Raw genomic sequence first — 20,770 nt, 5'->3', positions numbered from 1 at the left:
CTCTCACCTGACTGGAAATGGAGAAAAGGAGGGGGTCAGGGAGCTGTTACCAAGCAGCAAGGAGGCAGCATTCTGTTAGTGTCAGGTTCAATGAATGGCTTCAGTGTTTGGAGGCACTGAGGAATTTTGGACAAACAGTCCAGTGAGTCACAAAAGGTCTTTAGGAGGGAGGCAGAGGGAGAGGGCAATGTTGGGATACAGCTGGTACTGTTTCAGAAACTTTATTTGTGCTGAACTTGATATCACTTGTGACTCTCCAGGGATCTCCCAGAAGCACCAGAATATTTGGGTGTTGGTCTCAGTATGGTGAAACCATATTTAAGAGTGACTTATCCTACATAATGCCTCCTGCTCAGCACACTCTGCTGCAAACATCTGCAAATGAAGTGTCCTTAATTTCTTTAACCAGGCAAGGATTAGCTGTGTGGCCATCTCCAAACAGAGCACTGCAAGCCAGTGCAGGTTGCTCTTGAGTCCCTGGTAGAGCAGATTGGCTGTATCATTCTTGGAAAGCAGCAGCAAGAGAACTGACACTGGGATCATCCTTCTAAAATAGGAACACAGGATCTGCATCACCACCACACTCCCTGGCAGTTTGGTTTGGAGAGGGCTTGTCAGCCAAAGCCCTGCATGGCACAGTGGCAGAGATGAATTTAGCATCACACACACACATCTGGCAAACCTCTGGAACCTGGGACCCTGCACAGCTCTGGGAGCCTCCCAGAGCCTGGAGAGGCTGATCAGGAGCTGCCCTGAAGTCCCTGAGCTCTGGCTCTGGGAGCACCTGGGCTGTTGTCACATTCCTCTGGGGAATGCACCAGGCTGGTCCTGCTCAGAGCACTGGGAGCTGCACAGGCCTGTGGTTGGCATTCCCAGGACTAAAGGAGTCTCCTGTGGGCTGGATCCAGCCTGTGTTCACCGAACTGTGCTCTAAAACACTGACTCCTGGTTGGTGCCTAGGGCCAGTCACCAAAAATGAAGAATCTATGGTTTGATCTGTTTTGAGGAAAGGCTTTGTGTACAGCAGTTTCTCTGGAATTCCAAAGGAGTTAGGTGTCCAAGACCTAGTGGAACAAAGCCTTAATTATTTAATTAAATTTAGCTTTGCAAGGAAATGGAGCATCCTGTTTGACTTTGACTTTCCATGGTCCAGACATTGTTGTCTTACCTAATAAATTGGATTTCATTCTTAATTTTTATTCTTTTGTCTCAGAAAAAAGTTGTACCTTTCTAAATAAACAGAGTGGCTTTTTAGTTTGGAGGCAAACTTGACTAAAATCTGTTTCTTCTGCCTTTTTTGCAGGAATTCTCAGAAGTGGAGAAAAGAGATCCTCAAGAGCTAGTTGGTAAGTTCACTCAAAAGTATTTATTCACAGGCTTTTATTCAAGCTTGTAAGTCTCACTTTGTAAAAACCATCTTCCCTCTGCCCCGGCAATGCTGTAATTTCAATTATTGCCTGAATATTTTCAGTGAGCTTTTCTTCTGGGAGAAAGGCTTCATACCCAAAAATATGAAATTAATTTCATGTTTAAAATGTATATGTAAAGGGCAGTGTTGGTGTTTTTCTAGATGAGCTTAAAACCAATAGTGTAGCTTTGTCTAGACAGAGCCAATGGAACCAGGAGTGATGACTTTGTTCTGTGGCTTCCAAAACTCGCTAAAAGTATCCCCATTTAAATGTGAGCCATTTACAGATTTACAGCTGCTGTGCTGACATAGTACTCTATGTTTTCTAACAGTTGCTAAAACTTGATTTTTGGGACATCTCATTTATTCATTGCACCATTATTAGATTTGGAGAGTCCAGAGTTGTCAGCTTGAAATACAGTCCTCTGCTTGGTCTCTTTGGAGCTGCACAGAAACTGCATTTTATATTGCATTTCTGACTGTCTTGAAATGATCCTTTGTTCCTGAGGTTACTCCTGCAGTTGTGTGGTATCATGTAATAATATAATTACAAACTAATGACTTTGGAAGTTGCTTCATCTCTTAAATCAGTTTGATATTTCAGCCATAAAATGTGGTAAGTGTAAATTATGATGGTAAATACTCAGGTACTCAGCTGTGACTCCTACAGCAGCCATCACTGAAGTTTGGGATTTATAAGTACTTTTTAGTTGGCCTGCCCAGACTTTGCAACTGCTCTATTGGATTTTCTGCCTTTAGAGGGCAAAACTGCTTCAACAAATCTCATCATCAAATGCAACAGAAATCTTTCTCCAATCTACTCATCCTCCTCAAAATGCACTCTGGAAACATGGATGAGACAACAGCATTTGGGGTAAAAAGTACAGCAAAATCTCTGGAAGCCAACTGCTCTTTTCCTCTGTACTTTACATACGGGTGAAGCTGTGCAGTTGTGAAGCAATGTAGTGGGAAGTCCTTTCTTAATGAAGGTGTAAGGCTCAGGTTACAATTCTGTTAGTCCCCTTTTCCCACAGTGACTGCCCAGACTGGATTTCTTTGTCTCACCATGGCCCAGACTTGCACATGGGTTTAAAAGCAGCTCAGGGAGCACTTGGTAGTGTCACAACTCATGGGTGAACAGTGTTGGACAGTCCGAGACCTGGACTGAGGTCTCTGCAATCTTATCTTTAATATCCTTTCCCAACAGCAGTGTGCAGGCTGGTTTTGTGCAGAGCCAGGTTATTGGAGGCCAGCATACTTGCCATGCTGGATTCTGTAGGTCTGTTCCATTAGACCATATCTTATCTAGTTGAAAAGGAACTGTTGCAAGAGACTTTACAGTTGGAGTAATGTAAGAACCACTCCCTTTCTGGAAACTTGGGCTTTCACAGTTAAATTTCTTTAATGGAAGAAGGTGCGAGATTTTCTGACACAAAGTGAGTAACTGCTCCAATCTGGACGCCTCGAGTTTTGTCTATCAGTCTATGGAAATCAAAGTCCTCCTTGGACAGTTTTCCACAACTGCTTTTTGCATTACTCAGTACGAGAGTACAGGCCTGCCCTTCTCAGAAGATAACCCTATATTTTTCAGCATCACCTTTATTAAAGTCTGTGATTGTGCAGTTGCTTAAGTATTAAATAAATGCAGGCTCCTGCCAAAAGCAGTGTTTATGTTTTACCTCCCCAGATGCACAATAACGTTGGAGCAGCTCTGGGAGTGGGAGCCAGCTGGGATCCATCTTCACTGCTCTTTTTTTTTTTGTTGTTTTTTTTTTTTCCCCCATGAGGCTTCCAGTTGGATCCATTCCCTGATGTGCTTAGTGCATGCTAGGTGAGCACTGGAGTTGGCACAAAGAAAACAGTAGGGATGAGCTGTTGGGAAGGGAACGGTTGTCCTGACTTCTGCCAAAGTAGTGATCACATAATCAATGGCTGACAGAATGAGAGGGAAGGTTTCAGCCCCGTGGTTGAGAAGGAAATATATATGAAATTTCTTTTCATAGATTTCTACATCAGTATTGTCCTTTTGGGCTTTTTGTAGCACTCTGAAGAGTTCATGGTGCTGCCACAACACTGCATGTGCTGTTTCCTGCAGCCTTGCAAAATAATGCTTTAAGGATGTAGGGGTTTCTTGCCCTGAAGTTCTTTGCAGCATGGTTGTTTTCCTTTTGGATTTTACGAAATGTTCTCTCCAGCCCTTGGGATATCTAAGCACAAAGTCAGTGTTCATAAGAGCAGAAAGTATGGCTGAGTTGCAGGTCTCCCTCTGCATTTCTCAGCCCACAGAGCAGAAAGGGACCTGGTGTCCTTCCATGGATGGGTGACTCACTGGCATGTTGTTGTCTCCAGTTCTTCCCTCTGATTTGGCTGTTGTGGTGCCAGGAAATCAGAACCCCCCACACCCTGATTTATGCCAAGCAGCCTTGACTAGAGTGCCAGGGAATGCAGTTTAGAGAGCAGGCACCACCGGTTTGCATGTCTCCAGGGGAAGCCCTTGTTGCTCTGATCCTTGTTGCTCTGACCCTTTCCTTGTTTTTTTATATAGTGTGACCTTTAGAAAGAAACTGGCACCTGAACTGCCTCTAATCCCTTGTGGCTGCTTCAAACACAGCATATAAGTGACCCCTGAAAGTGACAGGAGTTCTTCATCCCACCTGGGAGCAGTGTTAATCCAAGAGCCACGATCCATACCATGTGTGTCCTGCACAGCCAGCTCCTGTGCTCTCTGTTCTTTTGGTCTTCTCTGCACTAGGAAAACATTCCTACCCATGTGTAGGAAACAAAATTCCTGTGTGCTCTCTGACAATGTCTCCAGCACAGCCTTTGGACTGAGAGCAGTCATTTCCTTCTGGAAGTGGAGCTCACAGTTTGCACTGTGCCACTTTCTCTCCTGCTTTGCAGATTGTCTCCCACTATTGGGTATAGGTCACATAATCCATCTATCTCAAACTGAAGCACATTAAATGTAGCATTTCCATGTATTAGTTTTAGTGCCTTACCAAGATCTGGTGAGCAAATCCTTGAAATCTGTGAAATATCCTTCACTGACTGCTGAGGTGCTGAGTCTTTGCAAGATAATATTTGCCTGTGCTTTGGCCTGCTGTGCATAGCCTGAGAGCAGAGGAGTGGCTCTCCTTTACCACAGTGCATGTGCTGACTGCCCAAAAAGCTACAAACACCTATTGCTTGCGCTGATTAAGGTTTTGATTTTTAGGTCAGCTTGTGGAAGGAGAATGCACGGACTAAGCACCAGCAGCAGTGTCCTTTAGCAGCAGGAAGCCTGCAGGGGCAGTGGCCTCTGCTTTCTTGAGCCCCCATCTGACTCATGGGATCTGCTTCACAGCCTTAGTTCTTTGTCAGGACTGAGAATCTGATTGGGGAAGATATTTACTTACTGTGAGCCAGAATCTGGGTGTGCCTGGAGTGATTAATTGTGCCAACAGCCACTTCCTGAGGTCCACACTTGGGAGATCCTCTCGGCTGTGAGCCTGCAAATCACAGGGCAAATTAGGGGCTGAAGCCAGTGTCACTACCTGTGACTCATGTCAAAGTAAAACTTTGGTCTTGACAGGAATAACAGGATGCACAGAGCAGTTGGATGTATCCTGTGAGGACACACCTTGTTGTGAGCTGTTCATCTGCAGTTATTGCTGTAGAGATGGTGGAAAGCTGCCCTTGGGAGTTGGAAAACACAAAACGTTTTATACAGGAGCATATGGCCATGCATGCAAGTGCCAGGATTATAATCCCAGTTGCCAGGAAAGAGCCGGTGGGAAGATGCTGTGGAATCAGCCATTCTGTCTGTGTGGGGAGCAAGTTTGAGGACTGCTGGAGGGCATGGATAATTTGTACTTCCTTACTGCAAATAAGCCCAAAGGGGTTAAACTCACCCTTTTCTTCCCAATGATGTGGCACCTGAGTCTGGCTGTAAAGTGATGAAATACCTGAGTAATGCTGCAAGCTTGTGCTCAGTTTGTGAGGTACATGTCCTGCCTTGCTGCTGGCAGTGTTCAGCTGCCTCCAGCTCTGGTGGGATTGCAGGAGACAAAGATTCCTTAGTTCCAGCTCATTGTAAACCATTAAAAGATGCTTTCCCCCATAATGTTGATAAAGAATTATTTTCACAAGGCTCAAACAAAAGAGGAAATGAGCACCAAACCTGAAAAGTCATGCATCAAAATATATTGTTTCATTGGGAGCTCTTGTTCTGCTTCCAAAATGATTTCCTTTTCAAGGGGGCTTTAAATGGATTGCTGAAGATATTCTTATGACTTTGACTTTTTTTGCTGGTAAAACAGAGGTCCTGCCCAGTGTTCCTGAGTTTATATGAGCACACAGTTCCGCTTCCCATAAACGTTTCATTTCTCTGTGGCTCATCTGCAAAGACAAGGGAGCCTGTGGGATGTCTAATGTGGAGCTAGGCTTGATTTTTTTAAATTTTTTTTTCAGGTGCTTTCTTTGCCTTATGAAATCTGGATTTAATGGTCTTTTTTTTCTAATGCTTCTGCTGTGAACCTCTTAAGCCACTAATCAGCTTTTACCTTTCCCAGCAAGCCTTGTGTGCTGTTTTCCCCACACTTCTGTGTCTTTGCCACTGTCTTTCTGGGTTTCCTGAAGCTCTAATTAACCCGGAGGCCTCCCCATCCCACCAGCAGCTGTAACCTGTAACAAATGTGTGCCTTGTTGTCAGGGAGCTCCCTTTGCCTGCCTTTCTTTGGGGACTCTGGCAAGCTTTCCTCCTTCCATAAAGGCTCCCACTTGGTAAATGCCAAAGGACACTTTTTGTTCGTTACTGGCAACTGCTGAAGAATTTAACCCTCAGCAACATCTTGATCAAATAGAATGAGTGGTCGCCTGCCAGCTTTTCCTCTCCAAAGGATATTGTCCTTAGCGCTTCACATTTTTACAAAGGACATGGAAACTGTAGCAGCACTGATCATGTGTGGTGTTGTTTATCTGTAGCCTTAGCTCTCCAGGGTTCCAACAGCCCTGTCTGGCCTTTGGGCCCTCCTGGCCTTTATCCAGAGGAGCTGAACTCTGGGTGCTGGAGTTGTAGCTCAGGCAGCTTTACTGAGGAATGTGTAACTGAGGAGCTGCACATGTGAAAAACTTGGTCGATGTGACTTGTGTGCTGCTCTCAGGTCTCTTATCCACTACAGAGCAACTCTGGGATGTGTTCCCTGGACAAATTATGCTTGAAAACAATCCCAGCTGCTTAAATGGGGCACAAATCTCTGCTCCGAGGCTTGGCCAGAGAACTGCCTGGGTTTCCCATAATAGTGGGAAAGTAGCAAGCAATGGGGGGAAATGTGGCTGTTTCTTTTGCTGATAACTCTGTAAACTAATCTTTATAGGGCAATCAGGTACTTTAGTAGTATATCCCAGTACAAACAGCTGTGGAAATTTGGCAATCTGGACTTGGCTGTTCCCAGTCCTGCAGGACGAGTTGTTCTTTCTAGCAATAGTCCGTCTCTGTAAGCAAAGATCAAAGTGCCTGTTAAGGAAGTGTTAACTTAAGGATGAAATGTAATTTCTTGTGGTTAACTCTTGACAGCCTTGGGGAGCGTTGTTCCCTCCTTGAGCCATTTTGATTCATCCAGGTATGTCCTGAACTAAATGTTCACCAAGTGATTATGTCCCCCAAAATGGCAAAGAGCCAGACTGCATAAAATTGATGCTGTGTTCCTCCACATGCGTGGTCCCATTCTCTCTCCAAGAGTGTAGATATCAATAAAGCAGGCACCACATCCCTTCTTCTGATGACCCAACCTTCAGATTCTTTAGTTGCTTCTTGCTCAGCTCCTTGAAAACACCACAAGTACCAGTTGTCAGCATTCTCATCACCTTTGCCCTGGGATCCCAGTGAGGGAGTAGTGCTGACAAAGACAGAAAACAAATTTAATTACTTGTATGGCTGAAATTCCCATCAGTAGTGCCAGAACTCATCCCAGTTTGCTCTCTCCAGCTTCTTTTTCAGAGAGAGTGCGGAACATGTCTCCAGATGAGATCAAAATCCCTCCTGAGCCCCCTGGCAGATGTTCTAACCAATTGCAGGTTGGTATAACTCCACTCTTCTTTTTTTTTTTTTTTTTTTAAGATTTGTAGTTCAGGGCATATTTGGGAACCCTGCTCAGTAATTTTGCACAAGGCAAAGCTCCAGCATTAAAGCTGGGTTTTACCACACTGAGTTTATGAATGCACCATGTTAATGCTTTAGGCTTTACAGCAGTTCTAGTTTAGGAATCTCAAAGTAGCTTTAAGCTGCTTTCCAGCCTCTGTGTGTTACTTATGCTTTAAAACACCTCTTGATCCCAGCAGTGACACAGAAGCAATGTTTACTGTCAGGGCTGGTTTCCTCTTACCTCAGCAAATTCAGCTCCCTGGCAAAGAACAAATTGTTTTTCTATACGGGCCCGAAATCCCCTAAACTGAAATAGTTGAGGCAGCAATGCCTGGATTCCTTTTCCACCTACATGTCTCTGGATGGTAAACATTGAGAGGGAAGGCTGGTAGCTTAGAGGCAACAAAAGAACACAAACACATGTTTTCTCTGGTGCACACCCAAATAACAGCAGTGACAAGTTTGCAATAACCTTCTGCGTTCTCCTCATGGAGTGCAAATGAAAGAGCAAAGACTGCTGTCTCCTAATGCACGCTTGAGTTTTAACTCTGGTTTTCTACCCAGAAGAAATACAAGCAAAGAATCACTCCTGGACTGCTCTATAAAGTCGCCCCTAACATGCAGTGGTGATTGAAAGTGACTCACCATCCAGATGATGCATTCCTCTCCACACACCGTACCTGGGCACACCCAAACCTCCTCTAGAGCTGGAGGAGGATTTTACTGTTCTGACATCAATGAACTGGAGTGTGTTAGACCTGAGGAATGCACAGAGCTTGATGGGGTAGACAGAATAAAGCAGAATTTTTCCCCTTTGACAGAAGTTTAGTGTGTTACATCAAAGGGGAGCTTGTCCTCTGTTGGCAGGTCAAACCACATCTTAGAGCACTTTGAGCAAGGAGATGGGATTGTTCCTTAGAAATGCAAAATGTTCTGGGCTTTTCACTTGGCAGTTTGCTCTTGTGTCAATTTTTTCCTCTCATAAACTGTATTTTGAACTCTGCCAAAGGGAGGATTTCTTATTATAAAGTTGACTGAGTAGCTGCCCATCTTTGGATTTTGGGAACCTCATTGCTACTCCATGGGAGGGGTTAAAAGGGAGCACCTATTCAATCATTTCTACTGCCCAGATTCACCTTTTTGCAGTTTGTTCCTTCAAACCTCACAATGTGTTGCTGGACGTGGAGATGGTGTCATTTCCTCTTGCTGATTTTGTGACAACCTGATGAAAATTTATCTTATAAAAGTTTTTTTTAAGGTTGTTGAGTTTCATATCAGCTCTTAACAATCCTCCTTTATTCAGGCTGCAGCAAGCCCTCAGACAACAGTCAGCTCTGTGTTTGACTGTCCAGGGAGGGAGACATGAAGTGACTTATCCAGAAGCAACAAAGGAAAATTGACTCAGCTTCTCCCATCCTGAAAGACTGAAGGCCAAGCTCTGGTCTTGTTTTATGTGCCTCTTGTACATGAGAAGTTTCTGTCGTAAAGAATAGATGATGCAAATTACTGAAGATATTTTAGCAGTACCACTTAACTCTCTGATCTGTCTGAAAGCTCCTGCCTCTGCTGTCCCTTCACCATCACCACAGTAGGAATACTTTTATGTACTTTCATCCACCTTACTGAGGAAGGAAAAAATAATTTGATTTGAACTCTTTTAGCCTTTTTGGAGAGTAGACTGCTTGACACCTGCAACCTGGGTCAATTAAGTTGCCTTTGGCATAGGCTTGTGCCTTGTGGGTGATGTGCAGAGAGAAGCTGATTCAATCTGACTGGTACCAAAGCAGGGATTTATGAGCACATTGTTCCTAAGAGCATTTGGCTGCAGTGGGCAGCCCCAGCAATACCTGATGATCACACTGGGTTTAGTTCTCCAGCAGAACTTGGCTCTGGCTCTGCCTGGGTAACAGATGAGCAGGAACTTTGCCCTGTGGGCAGTGTAGCCCAGCTGCTGTTTCTCAGGTGCTCACCTGAGGCTGCAGGTGGGTGTTGGTGGTGGTTGGGAGTTGTGGGAGAACCTCTGGATTTCTGTGTCATGGCTGTAAAGGGAAACGACAGACTGGGAAGGAGGAGTCTGTGCCTTGTATGCAGATCTTTAATCACTAAAACCTTCAGTAAGTGCTAAGAGAATTCCTTTACCAATCAGACAGTTCATGAAGGTACTTCAGACATTCAAGGAAGAAGTGTCTCTTAAGCAGCCTGGCCCTGGTGTAAAGGTGAAATCCTAGCTCTGTTCAAGGAGGTCACTGGTTCATTTGGCTTCTTGCCACATGTACAGTAATCAGCTGGTGTGCTGCTCCTTTTCATGCTGGCTCACCCTATAATCTTTCTCCTGTAGGATAAAATTCAAAAGCTATATGAGAGGAAAGTGAAAGAGGGCATGGATATGAACTACATCATCCAGAGGAAAAAGGAATTTCGCAACCCCAGGTGAGCCACCATCTTTTCATGTGACCACAGCACCACAGAGCAAATTTGAAGAATTTTCTTCTTTGTTGGAATTGTCACAGAAGGATCCTGAACGGACTACTGCTTCCAAATTGTCTTTCTCAATTTTGTGACTGAAACAGTAAAACTCTTCTTTGTGTTTGGTGAAGCAGCAGCTGGAGTTGGTGTGTTGGTTCGACTTTAAATGTGAAGGCTTGGGATGAAGTACTTTAGAAGATGTGACTGTTCTGGGAGCTGGGAGATGTTTTGGGGAATAGGAAATACTGTGGATAATGGGGTGCCACATCCATCATAGCAGATGTAGCTTCCCAGGTTCTCATTTCACTAATGTGAAGAGGTGGCAACCTCTCTCTGTTGGCACATCTGAAACACTTCTGTTCTGACCTCTTGCTTTTCCTTTGCAGCATCTATGAAAAGCTGATCCAGTTTTGTTCCATTGATGAACTCGGTACAAATTATCCAAAGGTGAGGGGCAGTGCTTTTGACTGGAAAAGGAGTGGGTAAAAGTAACACAGAGATGTAAAGTCTCTCCTCAGGCTTTCTTGAGCCTGCTTGCTTAGAGTCTTGTAAGGCAGCCTCAGTCTGAGCCTCTGCAGTGAAGTGAATATTTTTGTGTAGCACTGAGCCTCAGTGCCTCAACCTTTGCTACAATGATTCTGCACAAAAACTGCTGAAGTGTGGAGCTCTGAATGGAACTCCTTGAGGGGGGAAAAAATCTGAGTAACAGAAAAATGCATGACTTACCCCAGCATCCTTTTTGCTTCAAAGCTGTTTCTTCATTCACAACAGAACATAACAGTCCCATAAAAGAAGGTCTAATGGGACCTTTGTGTCACTGGGATACAGGAAGAAATCAGTGATGATTCTCATTGTCACCTCTGATTATCATCAGAGAACAGAAATACGTAAAACATTTTTGCACTGGGTTTTGTGTTTCTGTGGGAATAGCCCTAATCTGGTTTATTTCTTTTTTTTCAGGACATGTTTGATCCTCATGGCTGGTCAGAGGATTCATATTACGAGGCACTAGGTAATTCCAGGAAGTCTCTTTCTTTGTCCTAGCTTAGGTCTTTGTGTTTTGTACTTAATTAACTGCACTGGAGTCTTCACTTTATGTATAAATGAGAAGTCATCACATGCTGCTCTTTAATGACTCCATTCTGGTTGGATGTGCCTGAATTTTATTGATGCTTCATCAGTTTGGAAAGGCTTTTAATTTAAATTGGTTCTGCAATGTTTTCATCTCTCAAATCATTAAATTAGTGCTGCAATGCTTTGATTAAAAAGCAGCAGTTGCTTTCATAGCAGTTTAATTTTTCTATATAGAATTTGAATCTACTTTTTTTTTTATCATGGGAAGTGTGTGAATGAGAACTGTTGAATTTAACTGTTCTTAGAGCTTCACATCTTCTGCTTTTTCTCAGCTAAAGCCCAGAAGATTGAGATGGACAAACTGGAGAAGGCCAAAAAGGAACGCACAAAGGTACCTGCTCAAAACCTAAAAAGATGCAAATGCAGAGCTTTTGTTCCTTTCCCTGCTGAATTTCATTCTATTGCTTTGCTGTTTCTGTGCTAAAACTGCTTGTTTTATCCCAGATCTCCCCTTTCTTCTTGCATCTCTTTTCCCATACTTCACAGATTAAGTTATTTGCCCTTCCTTATAGGTCCATTTATAGGTTGTTTATTCCACTGGATTTCCTGCTGTTTTGTCAGTATTTTTAAACCAGAGCTCTAAAAATGGCATTTAGTAAGTCAGATACAAGCAAGATAATGAATAAAGAACAGCTTTTTCCTTAATTTATGACATTTTGCCTGGTGCCTAGCCTAGTTAAAGCTTAATTTCCTCACCATGTCTCAGTGTGAGACAGTACCTGCTTTCTGTTCTCCGTGGTATTAACCTGTTGTTGCATCCAATTTCCAGAAAAACTGAGCCTATTTTAACTTTGTGCATTTTGTGACAAGCCCAGTTATTCTTAGATATGCCCCAAAAAGAACACAGACAGGCTTTGGAAAGATTTCATTCCTGTCCTGTGTTTCCTTTAAGTCAGTGACTGGCATTAGAACATGTTTAATGTTAGAGATTTGCCACCTAAGCTGCAGAAGGCTCCTTCCATCTCCAGTCCATGGAGGGTTTTTTGTGCAGTGCATGCTGTGTCTTGCTGCTTGTTTTGGTTTTTTGCACAGTAACCCAGGTATCTGATCATGCCCTGGCCCAGATCTGCAGTTCTGAGGCTGCAGTGCTGTTGGAGCTCTTGTTGCCAGGTTTTCTGCTGTGGTGCAGCCACAATAAATTCTACAAGTGGGGACTTGCCTTGCATGTTCCTTAAAGGAAAATGAATATGAGCTTCTAACTGTATAAATACAGAGTTAAATGACCAGGATCTGTCCTGTCTGAGCTGTATCAAATCTTATGTTTGTACCAGTAGACAAACACATTTTTATTGTATCAGGCTTAGGAGCTGGGTTGCAGCTTAATTAATCCTTAATTCTCATGGCCTGAGGTCTGTGTCTTCCTTCCCACATGATGGGCAGCTCAGAGGCCAGTCCAATGTCTTACATCACACTAAAGCAGTTTTAAAAAAACTGTAAGAGAGGCGCAGTGGGTTAAAAAAGGCTGTGTATCTTAACAAATTCATTTTCTTCTCTTTTCCTTTTTCTCCTGTGCGTCTCTCCCTTCCCAGATTGAATTTGTGACTGGCACTAAAAAGGGTACAACAACAAGTGCTTCTTCCACAACCACCACAACATCCAGCACCACTGTGGGAGGTAAAGAATAGCTGTGCATGTACCCCTTAAGCTGCAGTAATGCTGGGATTAGTGCTTCCTGAAGCCTGAAGGCTCCTTAATGATCCTGTAGATAATGCAAGGGAGTGTTTCTGCTGAGGGGTGTTGGGCTAGCTTTCCTCTAGTCCCTGTAGTCCACGGCTGTCCTTCTGGAATTGAAGGCTGGGGCCAGATGGGATAGTGAAGAGACTTATTAGTGGGTCAAGAAACCTGCTGCTGTCTGTGGTTGTAAAGTATTCCTGGGACTGATGGATTCTGAGATTTGGAAACTTCGGAAATCATTCTCCTGCCTTGGAAACTGAGGGGAAGGGACAAAAACCATTGGAGGCTGATGAGTGTGTCCACTGCCTGTAGCTGAGCAAGTGGGATACATGTGCTCTGTTGAAATTAAATCTGCTTTGGGGCAGGGAGTGATCCTGTCTCCCCTTTTGCTGGAGTTCAGGTCTAGAGTCCTGGTACCCCAATAGAAAAGTTGCCTTTTTTCCTCCTCACTATTTACTGCCAGTGTATCCTGAAATTAGTGTAAGGGGAAGCTGTCTAGTCAAGCAGTGGGATATTAAGGGTTGACAAGACAGGGTGTTATGAAGGGATTGATGACCTCTAATGCTAATCCTTGTGTGCTTGATTTAATCAAATTCACAGATGCCCAGAAGAGGAAGAGCAAGTGGGACTCTGCCATCCCCGTAACAACGATAGCTCAGCCCACCATCCTCACCACCACTGCAACACTGCCAGGTGTTGTCACAGTGACAACCAGTGCCAGTGGCTCCAAAACCACGGTGATCTCAGCTGTGGGCACCATTGTAAAAAAGGCCAAGCAGTGACTGCTGTGCTGAGCCTGGCGTTTTGGACTTGTTTGTCACTGAAGCCATTGTCCTTGGAAGGGAGGGGTGGATTTCTCCTTTGGTAAAAGATGACAAGATTCTTTGAAGCAGCCCACAGTTCCCCTTTGGAAGGCTGGGGGCAGGAGCAGGATGCCACCTGTGTGCCCATAGGAATGGACCTCTGACCACCATGCCTCTGCCTTTGCTTACTGGGAGAAGAACCAGGCTGCCTGTGTTGTGCTGGAGGAAGGTGGCATCTGGAGTCAGCTTGTAAACGTTTGCTTATTAATTACTGCATTGAGGTTTTACCTACTTGCAAGTTTGGTTTGGGGGGGAAAAAGAAAATAAATTAAAAGGGCAAGCAGTGAAAGACTGTCAGTGTTACCCCTGTGTGTTCCAGGTGGTGCTCCAGGGCTGCCTGCAGCCTGTGTAGGTGCCTCCCTCCAGAATCAGCTCAGCTCTGAGGGAGTTGAAGCAGAGACAACCACTCAATGTCCACTTCCAAATGTGTAGCAGAGACTTGAAGCAAACCACATCAGTGAGTGTGGGCTCACTCTTTGTTCTAGCACTGACACCTGTACCCTGTGCTCTCTGTGTAGATCTTAGTGACCACGTGTGAAACTGTGGAACTCTTGAGGAAACTGTGCTGGAACATCCTGTTACCATCTCACAGGGGTGGAGATTTCTATGCAGAACCCTCAAGCTGTAGAGGTTTGATTTGTGAACTCGCTTGCAAAGACCTGTGCAGAAAACACTTCCATTGCCATGGAATGAGGTTGGACAGAAGCAGAGGATAGTGTCTGATCCTGTTTGTGATGTTGTCCATCTTTGTTTTAGCTCGTGGTGTTCTGTGAATGCACACATGGCAGTTACTGCTTGCTCCACTGTTGTGAAAAAGTATTTTCAGTTGAAAATTTTGTTGTATAAAAATCAAAGAGACTTTTTAAAAAGCCCCTGGTGTTATTGATGTGTCTGCATTTTTTTAGAGTTAAATTTCTACCCAGAGCCTCTTTGTCCTAGTGTATAAAGCAGTGATAGGAGAGATGGTTGCCAGATCAGCAAAAGTGTAAGATTCTGAGAATTCAGTGGTTTGGGGTTATTTTTTTTTTCTTTTTTTCTCCTTTCAGTTTTTTATGTAGCTTGTGTCACTCCTGATCAAGACTTTGCATTTATGGAGACTTAAGGTAGAAATAACAAGATGATATCCTGGCTTTAGATAGTTTTAAAACATGTTAAATACTTTGTCCTGATGGTGATTTAAGCTTTTTTTTTTTTTTTTTTTTTTTTTTAAAAAAAAAAAAAAGCATCTATGTATCCAGGAGCCCTGGAGCAGCAGTTTCCAGACTCCTGCAGTAACAGTTTCTGCAGGAGACCTGCAGGACTGGGCTGTACTCTGGCAGTTCCCTCCTGAGCTCCCAGGAGTCAGTGTTTGCTGTCTGCAGTGGAGAAAGCAGCTTGAAACAAGCGTGATTTAGGTTTGGGCTTTTTCCCCCAAAAAAGGTGGAGTGAGGATGCCAACCCCTGTATAACAAACTTGCAGCCAATAACTCACTGCTCTTGTTTGTCTTGCATGCTGTATCAGAGGTAATAGATGGATACTCAGGTTGGAAACTGCAGTTCTCAGGGAAATGCCTTTTTCCCAGCTCTGAAAATGGGATTGGACAGGTTGACGACTTGCACTGGGCTGTGGTCAGTCAGTGCCCCGGAGGAGCTGGAGGGAACATCAGGCACACAAGGGTGATGTCCAGAGAGAAAAGGTTCCTTCCTGGCCTGGGAACATGGCCTGAAGCCCCCGGACAGGAGTTTGGACTGGTTTGCTTTGGAGCTCTGGCTGTGTGAGCCCTGCTGAGGGCTGGGGGGACCTGCTGAGTGTGTCAGTGCCTGGGTGCTAAACAGCCCTCAAGGACTGCAGCTGGGCCCAGCTGCCCCAGTGTGCCCTGAGGCAAACTCAGAGCTGGCCCAGAGAAAAAGTTCCTTATGCTGCTGCAACAGCGACTGTTCAGGCTGCACTTGTGACTCTGAAAGCTGCAGATACTCATTCTTACCTCTCCTTCCAAAGCGATGCTAACCATAGCCAGGAGAGTAAAACCGGTCCCATTTCCATCATTCCATGGTCCTGAGGCAAACTCAGAGCTGGCACAGAGAAAAAGTTCCTTATGCTGCTACAACAGTGACTGTTCAGGCTGCACTTGTGACTCTGAAAGCTGCAGATACTCATTCTTACCTCTCCTTCCAAAGCGATGCTAACCATAGCCAGGAGAGTAAAACCGGTCCCATTTCCATCATTCCATGGTCCAAGAATTGCAGTCTCTGCTCCTTGAACACCACATGGCTTCTCCCTGCCTATCTCCTTCCTAAACAGGGGTGTCTCATAGCTCGAGGAGCTTTGTCTCAGCTGAAGCTCCACGTCCAAGTCTGTGTCTCTGCCCCAGCAGAGGCAGGAGAGCTGCAGTAATGAAGTCATCCTTGGCAGAGTTGGTTCTGCTCTCCCTCTCTCTTCTGAAGTCTTTTCTTCCAGCTCCATGCCCTGAGGTGTTGATTTTCTCTCCTATTTGCTTGTTGTGCTTTAGAGATCTGCCCTGCTTTGATGCTGGTGTGGGAAGGGATTTTGTGTGTTCAGGACTGGCTTTTATTTTCTGTCTCACTGGGTGCTGCCAGGCCGAGGGAGCAGGTGGGGAGGGCAGCCCTTGCCAGCCCCACCTCAAACCGTGGAATGGGAGCACCTGAAGCTATATTTTAGTTGGATTGCTGCTGCACTGTCTTGTTTAGGGGAGTTATGCACTGAGTTGAACAAAAAATGAAAGAAAGAGTCTTCCTTGCCAAGGCTTTGGGCCATGCCAAGGCTTTGCTGATGACAGCTCCAGCAGTGAGGGAGGTGATGGCTGCAGCCAACAGCTGCACAAGCTTCTTTCCAGCTCTTCTCCATTGCAGGGGAGAAGTTAGCTCCTGTGAAGCCCCTCAAACAGGTGGGCTTTGTAATGTGCCCAGAGAGTCATCAAAGGGTACGAGCTGCTCGTTCTGGGGGGATGGTGTGAGCCCGGGAAAGCCCAGAGTTGGTACCTGCAGGGAATCACAGGATGGGTGAGGCTGGAAGGGACTGCAGTGGCCCAATCTCCCTGCTCAAGCAGTTTTTCCTGGAGCACTTGGCACAGGGTTGTGTCCAGACAGTTCTGGAATATCTCCAAAGAGGGAGTGAGAAACGCAGATCTTCTAAGCAGGGCTCCCCAAGACTCTCTGATGTTAAATGTTCAGATAAATAAATTGCTGTGGAGGCTCAAGACCCCCTGAAAGGGCAATAAAGTTACACCAAAGTCTCCTCTTCCCTTTGGGGGGAACGTTTACCTCAGCACATTCCTGCATGAGACGTTTTCCACCTCTGAGCCTTCCCTGCACTGCTGTTCCTCTGACTGTTTATATTCCACTTCCTTCCTTTTGTTTTAAGCGAGAACCATGGACACCAATGACTTCCAATAGTTGGTCTTTGTTTATTTGAAGCTTGTCTTTGGCTGGGGCCGGGCTGTGCTCTGTGTTGCCGGTAAACAGCAGAGCTCTGGGATTTCACAGGGAGAGGTTTTGCAGAGAAGACATCAGAGTGTGCTCAGCCTCTGGCAGTTGGGTGAGGTGCTGAGGGATCCCTGGAAGGCCCTGCAGTCCCCAAAGGGTGACAGGGTTGTCCTCCAGGCAGAGGTTGTATCCTGGATCCTTTACTGATATTTCCTTCTGGTGTTGCTTCTGTGTCCCACTTCCCTCTTGCTGCCAGTCTGTCCCAGAGGCAAATGTTCATCAAGGATGTTCATCAGAGAGATTTTCCTCTAGGAACATGTTCATGACAAGGAACATCTACTGGAAAACAGGGGGCACGTGTAGTTAATGCTGCCTTGGGAGAAAGGCTGAGGGAGAAAATATGGCAGGATTTCATCTGGCACTTTTAATTGAATGGGGAATTATATTAAGCATCATTTAGTGCAATAAATTATGTGCACGTTAATGTACATTAATAATACATTATTACACATTCCCTTTATTTAAGCCACATAGCAGGATACTGTCACTACAGTGTACGGTGCAGTGATGGGATTGTTTATTTTTCTTTTAGTAATGTGTGTTGTTACAGAATTTAAAAAGGCGATGAATGTGCTCCAGCCAGCAGGATTTTGGCTGTAACTGTGCAATAAAGACCTAGAAAAAGCCCCAAAGCTGTCTCCAGGCATGCTGTGGTGGCAGGACAGAAAGAAGAAAGGCTCTGTTGCAAGCTGGCATGGCATTAAAAAAAGAAGAAAATAATTAACCCTGCAATCACTTGTAATTATCAGTAATTGGCACTCGGACTGGTAGTCAGCAGAGAGAGCAGTAATTTCATGTGAACTATAAAACTACATGTTTTCCCTCCTAGGGCAAAAATTTCTAGGCCACATTGCCACCGCAGAAAATCACTGATTTATGAATGCGAGATTCACCACAGATGTGGCTGTGAGCTGTGGTGGAGCCATCTGCACTGAAATCTGCTCACCCTGCCTCTGAAATCCCTGTCCTCTGTTCTTAAAAACAGAACATTTGTGTGACAAAAGCCTGATCCAGCAGGCAGGGAGAGCAAGGTATGGAACCAAGGCAGGAACTTGAGTTCACCTGGTGTTCTTCCCTGGTGGAAGTAATTTGGAGAAGTTGCCTGAAAGACAACTCATTAAACAACTTTTTTTTTTTTCCTTTTAATTCAAGATTAAGTTAAAACCTTTTATATTCTCATAAGTATTTACAGAAAATTTCTAATACCTCTCTGATTTTTTGCCCTAAAAATTTGGTGGTGAAGTTGCCTTTATATTGGAAATGTTCCTTTATCAGCCCTGCAAATGTAAAAGCAGCCCAATTACAGCTCTGGGAAAACTCATATTCCATGGGCTTGGGATCTTTTAGGTGCTGGGTGGATCTGTTTCAAAAAAAGGTGTAAAATTGCTATCTTGAGCTCTTCTGGCAGCACCCAGAGGGAGAAACTGGGCTTCTCCTCACAGCTGGAAAGGCTGAAGGGAGCTGGTCCCTCCTTGCTGCTCCAGGCTTGGAGGATGAAGGGGAGGCTGAGGGTGTCAGGAAGCCCTGGGGCTGTCAGGGTCTGTAGGTGACAACAGAGATACTTTACAGGAGGCAACATAAACATTCTCCATCTCAGGTGGAGAAAGGAGGACACCCAGAAAGTCAGGACACCGAGTATTGCGGTGGAAGGTGTGTGCTCATGAGCTTTTCTGGTTGGCTTCAGGATTCCTGTTAGGGATCCATCACTAAAATAACTGGGTTTTTTACTACAACGCTTCTTGAAGCCTAAATTGGCTTTTTCAACTGCAGTGGCAGCATTGCTTACCTCGAAGAGGAAAATTGCAGCAGTGGGAGGTGGGGTGGGGCTGGTGGGAGCTGCTGGTGGACAGGGCCAGGTGAGGTGACCAGACACATCTGTGGCCACCAGCACAAGCTCCCCTCCTCTCTTGGGAACTGAAGCCCAGTTTTAATTCATCAGCAGTGTTCAACATCTGCTGCAGCTGTGGCTCCTGAGGCAGAGCAGGACCCTCTGCCTTCAGCCCCTCCATGGGAACAATCTGCTCTTCACCAGCAGCTCAAGCATCAGCACTGGTAGCCTCGTCCTGCTCTGCCTTTATAATTTCTCATGTCCCAGCTCTCATGTTGCAATCACTGTCTTGATATGTTAAAAAAAAAAAAAAAAAAAAAACCAACAGCAAACCTCCTTCATTTTCAGAACCTTTTTTGAGCTCTAGGAAATCACATCTCCAAAAGGACTGGGGTTGCCAAGTTATGTGTTGGGAAACTCGGAAATGCCAGATTTAAACTACCCGGGCCATCTTCCCCTGCACCCCTGCCTGTTTCCCACTTGCTGTAGTTTTTAATGGCACAGGCACATCCTCCTTTATCCTGGGGCTAAGGCAGTTTGCATATATTAACTTGAGCTTCCTAATTTCTTGTAGTGAAAGGAATCCTCCTCCTCACCTTTCAATCAGTTCTGGAGAGCAGCAGCCTCTGAAATGCCATATTGAGAGCAAGGAGGGCAAAATTGCCCTGCTCACAGGCAGGAAATGTGCCATTTTTCCTCCTGGCTGTTGCTATTGTTTGTGTTGAAGCTCAGGGGATGCAGTTTTCCTTGTGAGGATCTATCAGGGAGCCAAAATCCAGCCTTTGCCATTGCATCTGCTCCAGGACGTCTGTGCTCTGCTCTGTGGAAAGTGTGAGTGGTTCTGAGCCGTGGCCAACCCCAGACTCTAAACCAAAAGGGTGTTGTGGACAGAAAAACAGCCTCACCTGAGCTCTAAACCCTCCTCTGCTGTTCTTTGGACTGGGGAAGGGATTTTGGATCCAGCTCAGCAGAAGGGCTGGAATCAGCTGTGGAATTGCTGCTCATTGCAGCCTTGGGCCGTGGTGGGATGCAGGTATGGATGGGAATCATTCATGGTGCTACAAGGGTTGCGTTGACTCTGGAGGCAGATTTACTGCAGGTAGGATTGCTCCGCTGTGCCCACGCCCTGGATAAAGCAGGATGCCGATCCATCCTCTCAGCTTGCAAAGCACCGAGGCTGGGCTCGGCATCTGCGGGTTGTCGGGACACGAATTTCCCTGACATTTCAGCAAGGAGTCACCTGAGCTCTGAGGGTGACAGCTCCCAGTGGTGCCAGGGGGAAACTGGGAGGAGAAAGCCCTGCCACGGGAGGTCGGGGAGCTCCCTCAGCTCTGCCCTGAGCAGGCAGATGAAGCCGAGCAGCCGCTCCGGGCTCCCTGCCCACGGCAGCACCTTCCCACCGCCCGCTCAGCCCTTTTCCTGTGGGACGGTGCTTGCGCGGAGGGAGGGTCCAGAGGGCTGTGCCTGCCCGGCCAGGTGTGCGAGGGAGCAGTGACTGCCAGCCCTGCGTCACGGGCACCCCCTCCTCCCTCCCAGCTGGGATAAAACTTCTCCTCACCTGGGATCCAATCTCATTTATCGCAGCTCCCACCTTGCCTCCCTGCCAGCCCCTCGGGAGGGCGAGGCGGCAGCGCGGGGAGTGAGAACAAAGTGGATTTTTGACTGAGGGGACGGGGAGCCGCAGGGAGTTATGTGGGATCGCGGGCTGGCTGCACTCCCCGCCGGACCGGGACTTGACATTTAACCGGAAAGAGAAAAGGGACACAAAATAGAGAGGAGGGAGAAAGGAAAAA

The 20,770-nt window shown here is 45.7% G+C and overlaps 1 protein-coding gene and 1 long non-coding RNA gene across 3 annotated transcripts in view; one reads left to right on the top strand and one right to left on the bottom strand.

Annotated features, from left to right (window-relative positions):
• SAP30BP (SAP30 binding protein) overlaps window positions 1-14,535 on the top strand; it is a 29,332-nt gene extending 14,797 nt beyond the window's left edge. For both annotated transcript variants that reach the window (XM_068209486.1, XM_068209485.1), the window contains 8 exons: window positions 1,304-1,346; window positions 7,374-7,462; window positions 9,868-9,959; window positions 10,382-10,442; window positions 10,956-11,007; window positions 11,402-11,460; window positions 12,659-12,743; window positions 13,404-14,535. In XM_068209486.1, the coding sequence (XP_068065587.1) occupies window positions 1,304-1,346; window positions 7,374-7,462; window positions 9,868-9,959; window positions 10,382-10,442; window positions 10,956-11,007; window positions 11,402-11,460; window positions 12,659-12,743; window positions 13,404-13,585 (663 nt within the window). In that variant the 3' untranslated portion in view covers window positions 13,586-14,535. The remainder of the gene's footprint in view (window positions 1-1,303; window positions 1,347-7,373; window positions 7,463-9,867; window positions 9,960-10,381; window positions 10,443-10,955; window positions 11,008-11,401; window positions 11,461-12,658; window positions 12,744-13,403) is intronic.
• LOC137485160 (uncharacterized) lies at window positions 13,911-20,384 on the bottom strand. The gene is made up of 3 exons (XR_011005206.1): window positions 20,218-20,384; window positions 16,752-17,425; window positions 13,911-16,697 (listed from the first exon to the last, which is right to left on the bottom strand). It is a non-coding gene; the product is annotated as an uncharacterized lncRNA (long non-coding RNA).
• Between the last annotated feature and the right edge of the window lie 386 nt (window positions 20,385-20,770).

The sequence above is a fragment of the Anomalospiza imberbis genome, chromosome 19 (assembly GCF_031753505.1).
Source record: "Anomalospiza imberbis isolate Cuckoo-Finch-1a 21T00152 chromosome 19, ASM3175350v1, whole genome shotgun sequence".
NCBI classification, from domain to species: domain Eukaryota; kingdom Metazoa; phylum Chordata; class Aves; order Passeriformes; family Viduidae; genus Anomalospiza; species Anomalospiza imberbis.
This window is presented reverse-complemented; position numbering and strand designations above follow the sequence as displayed.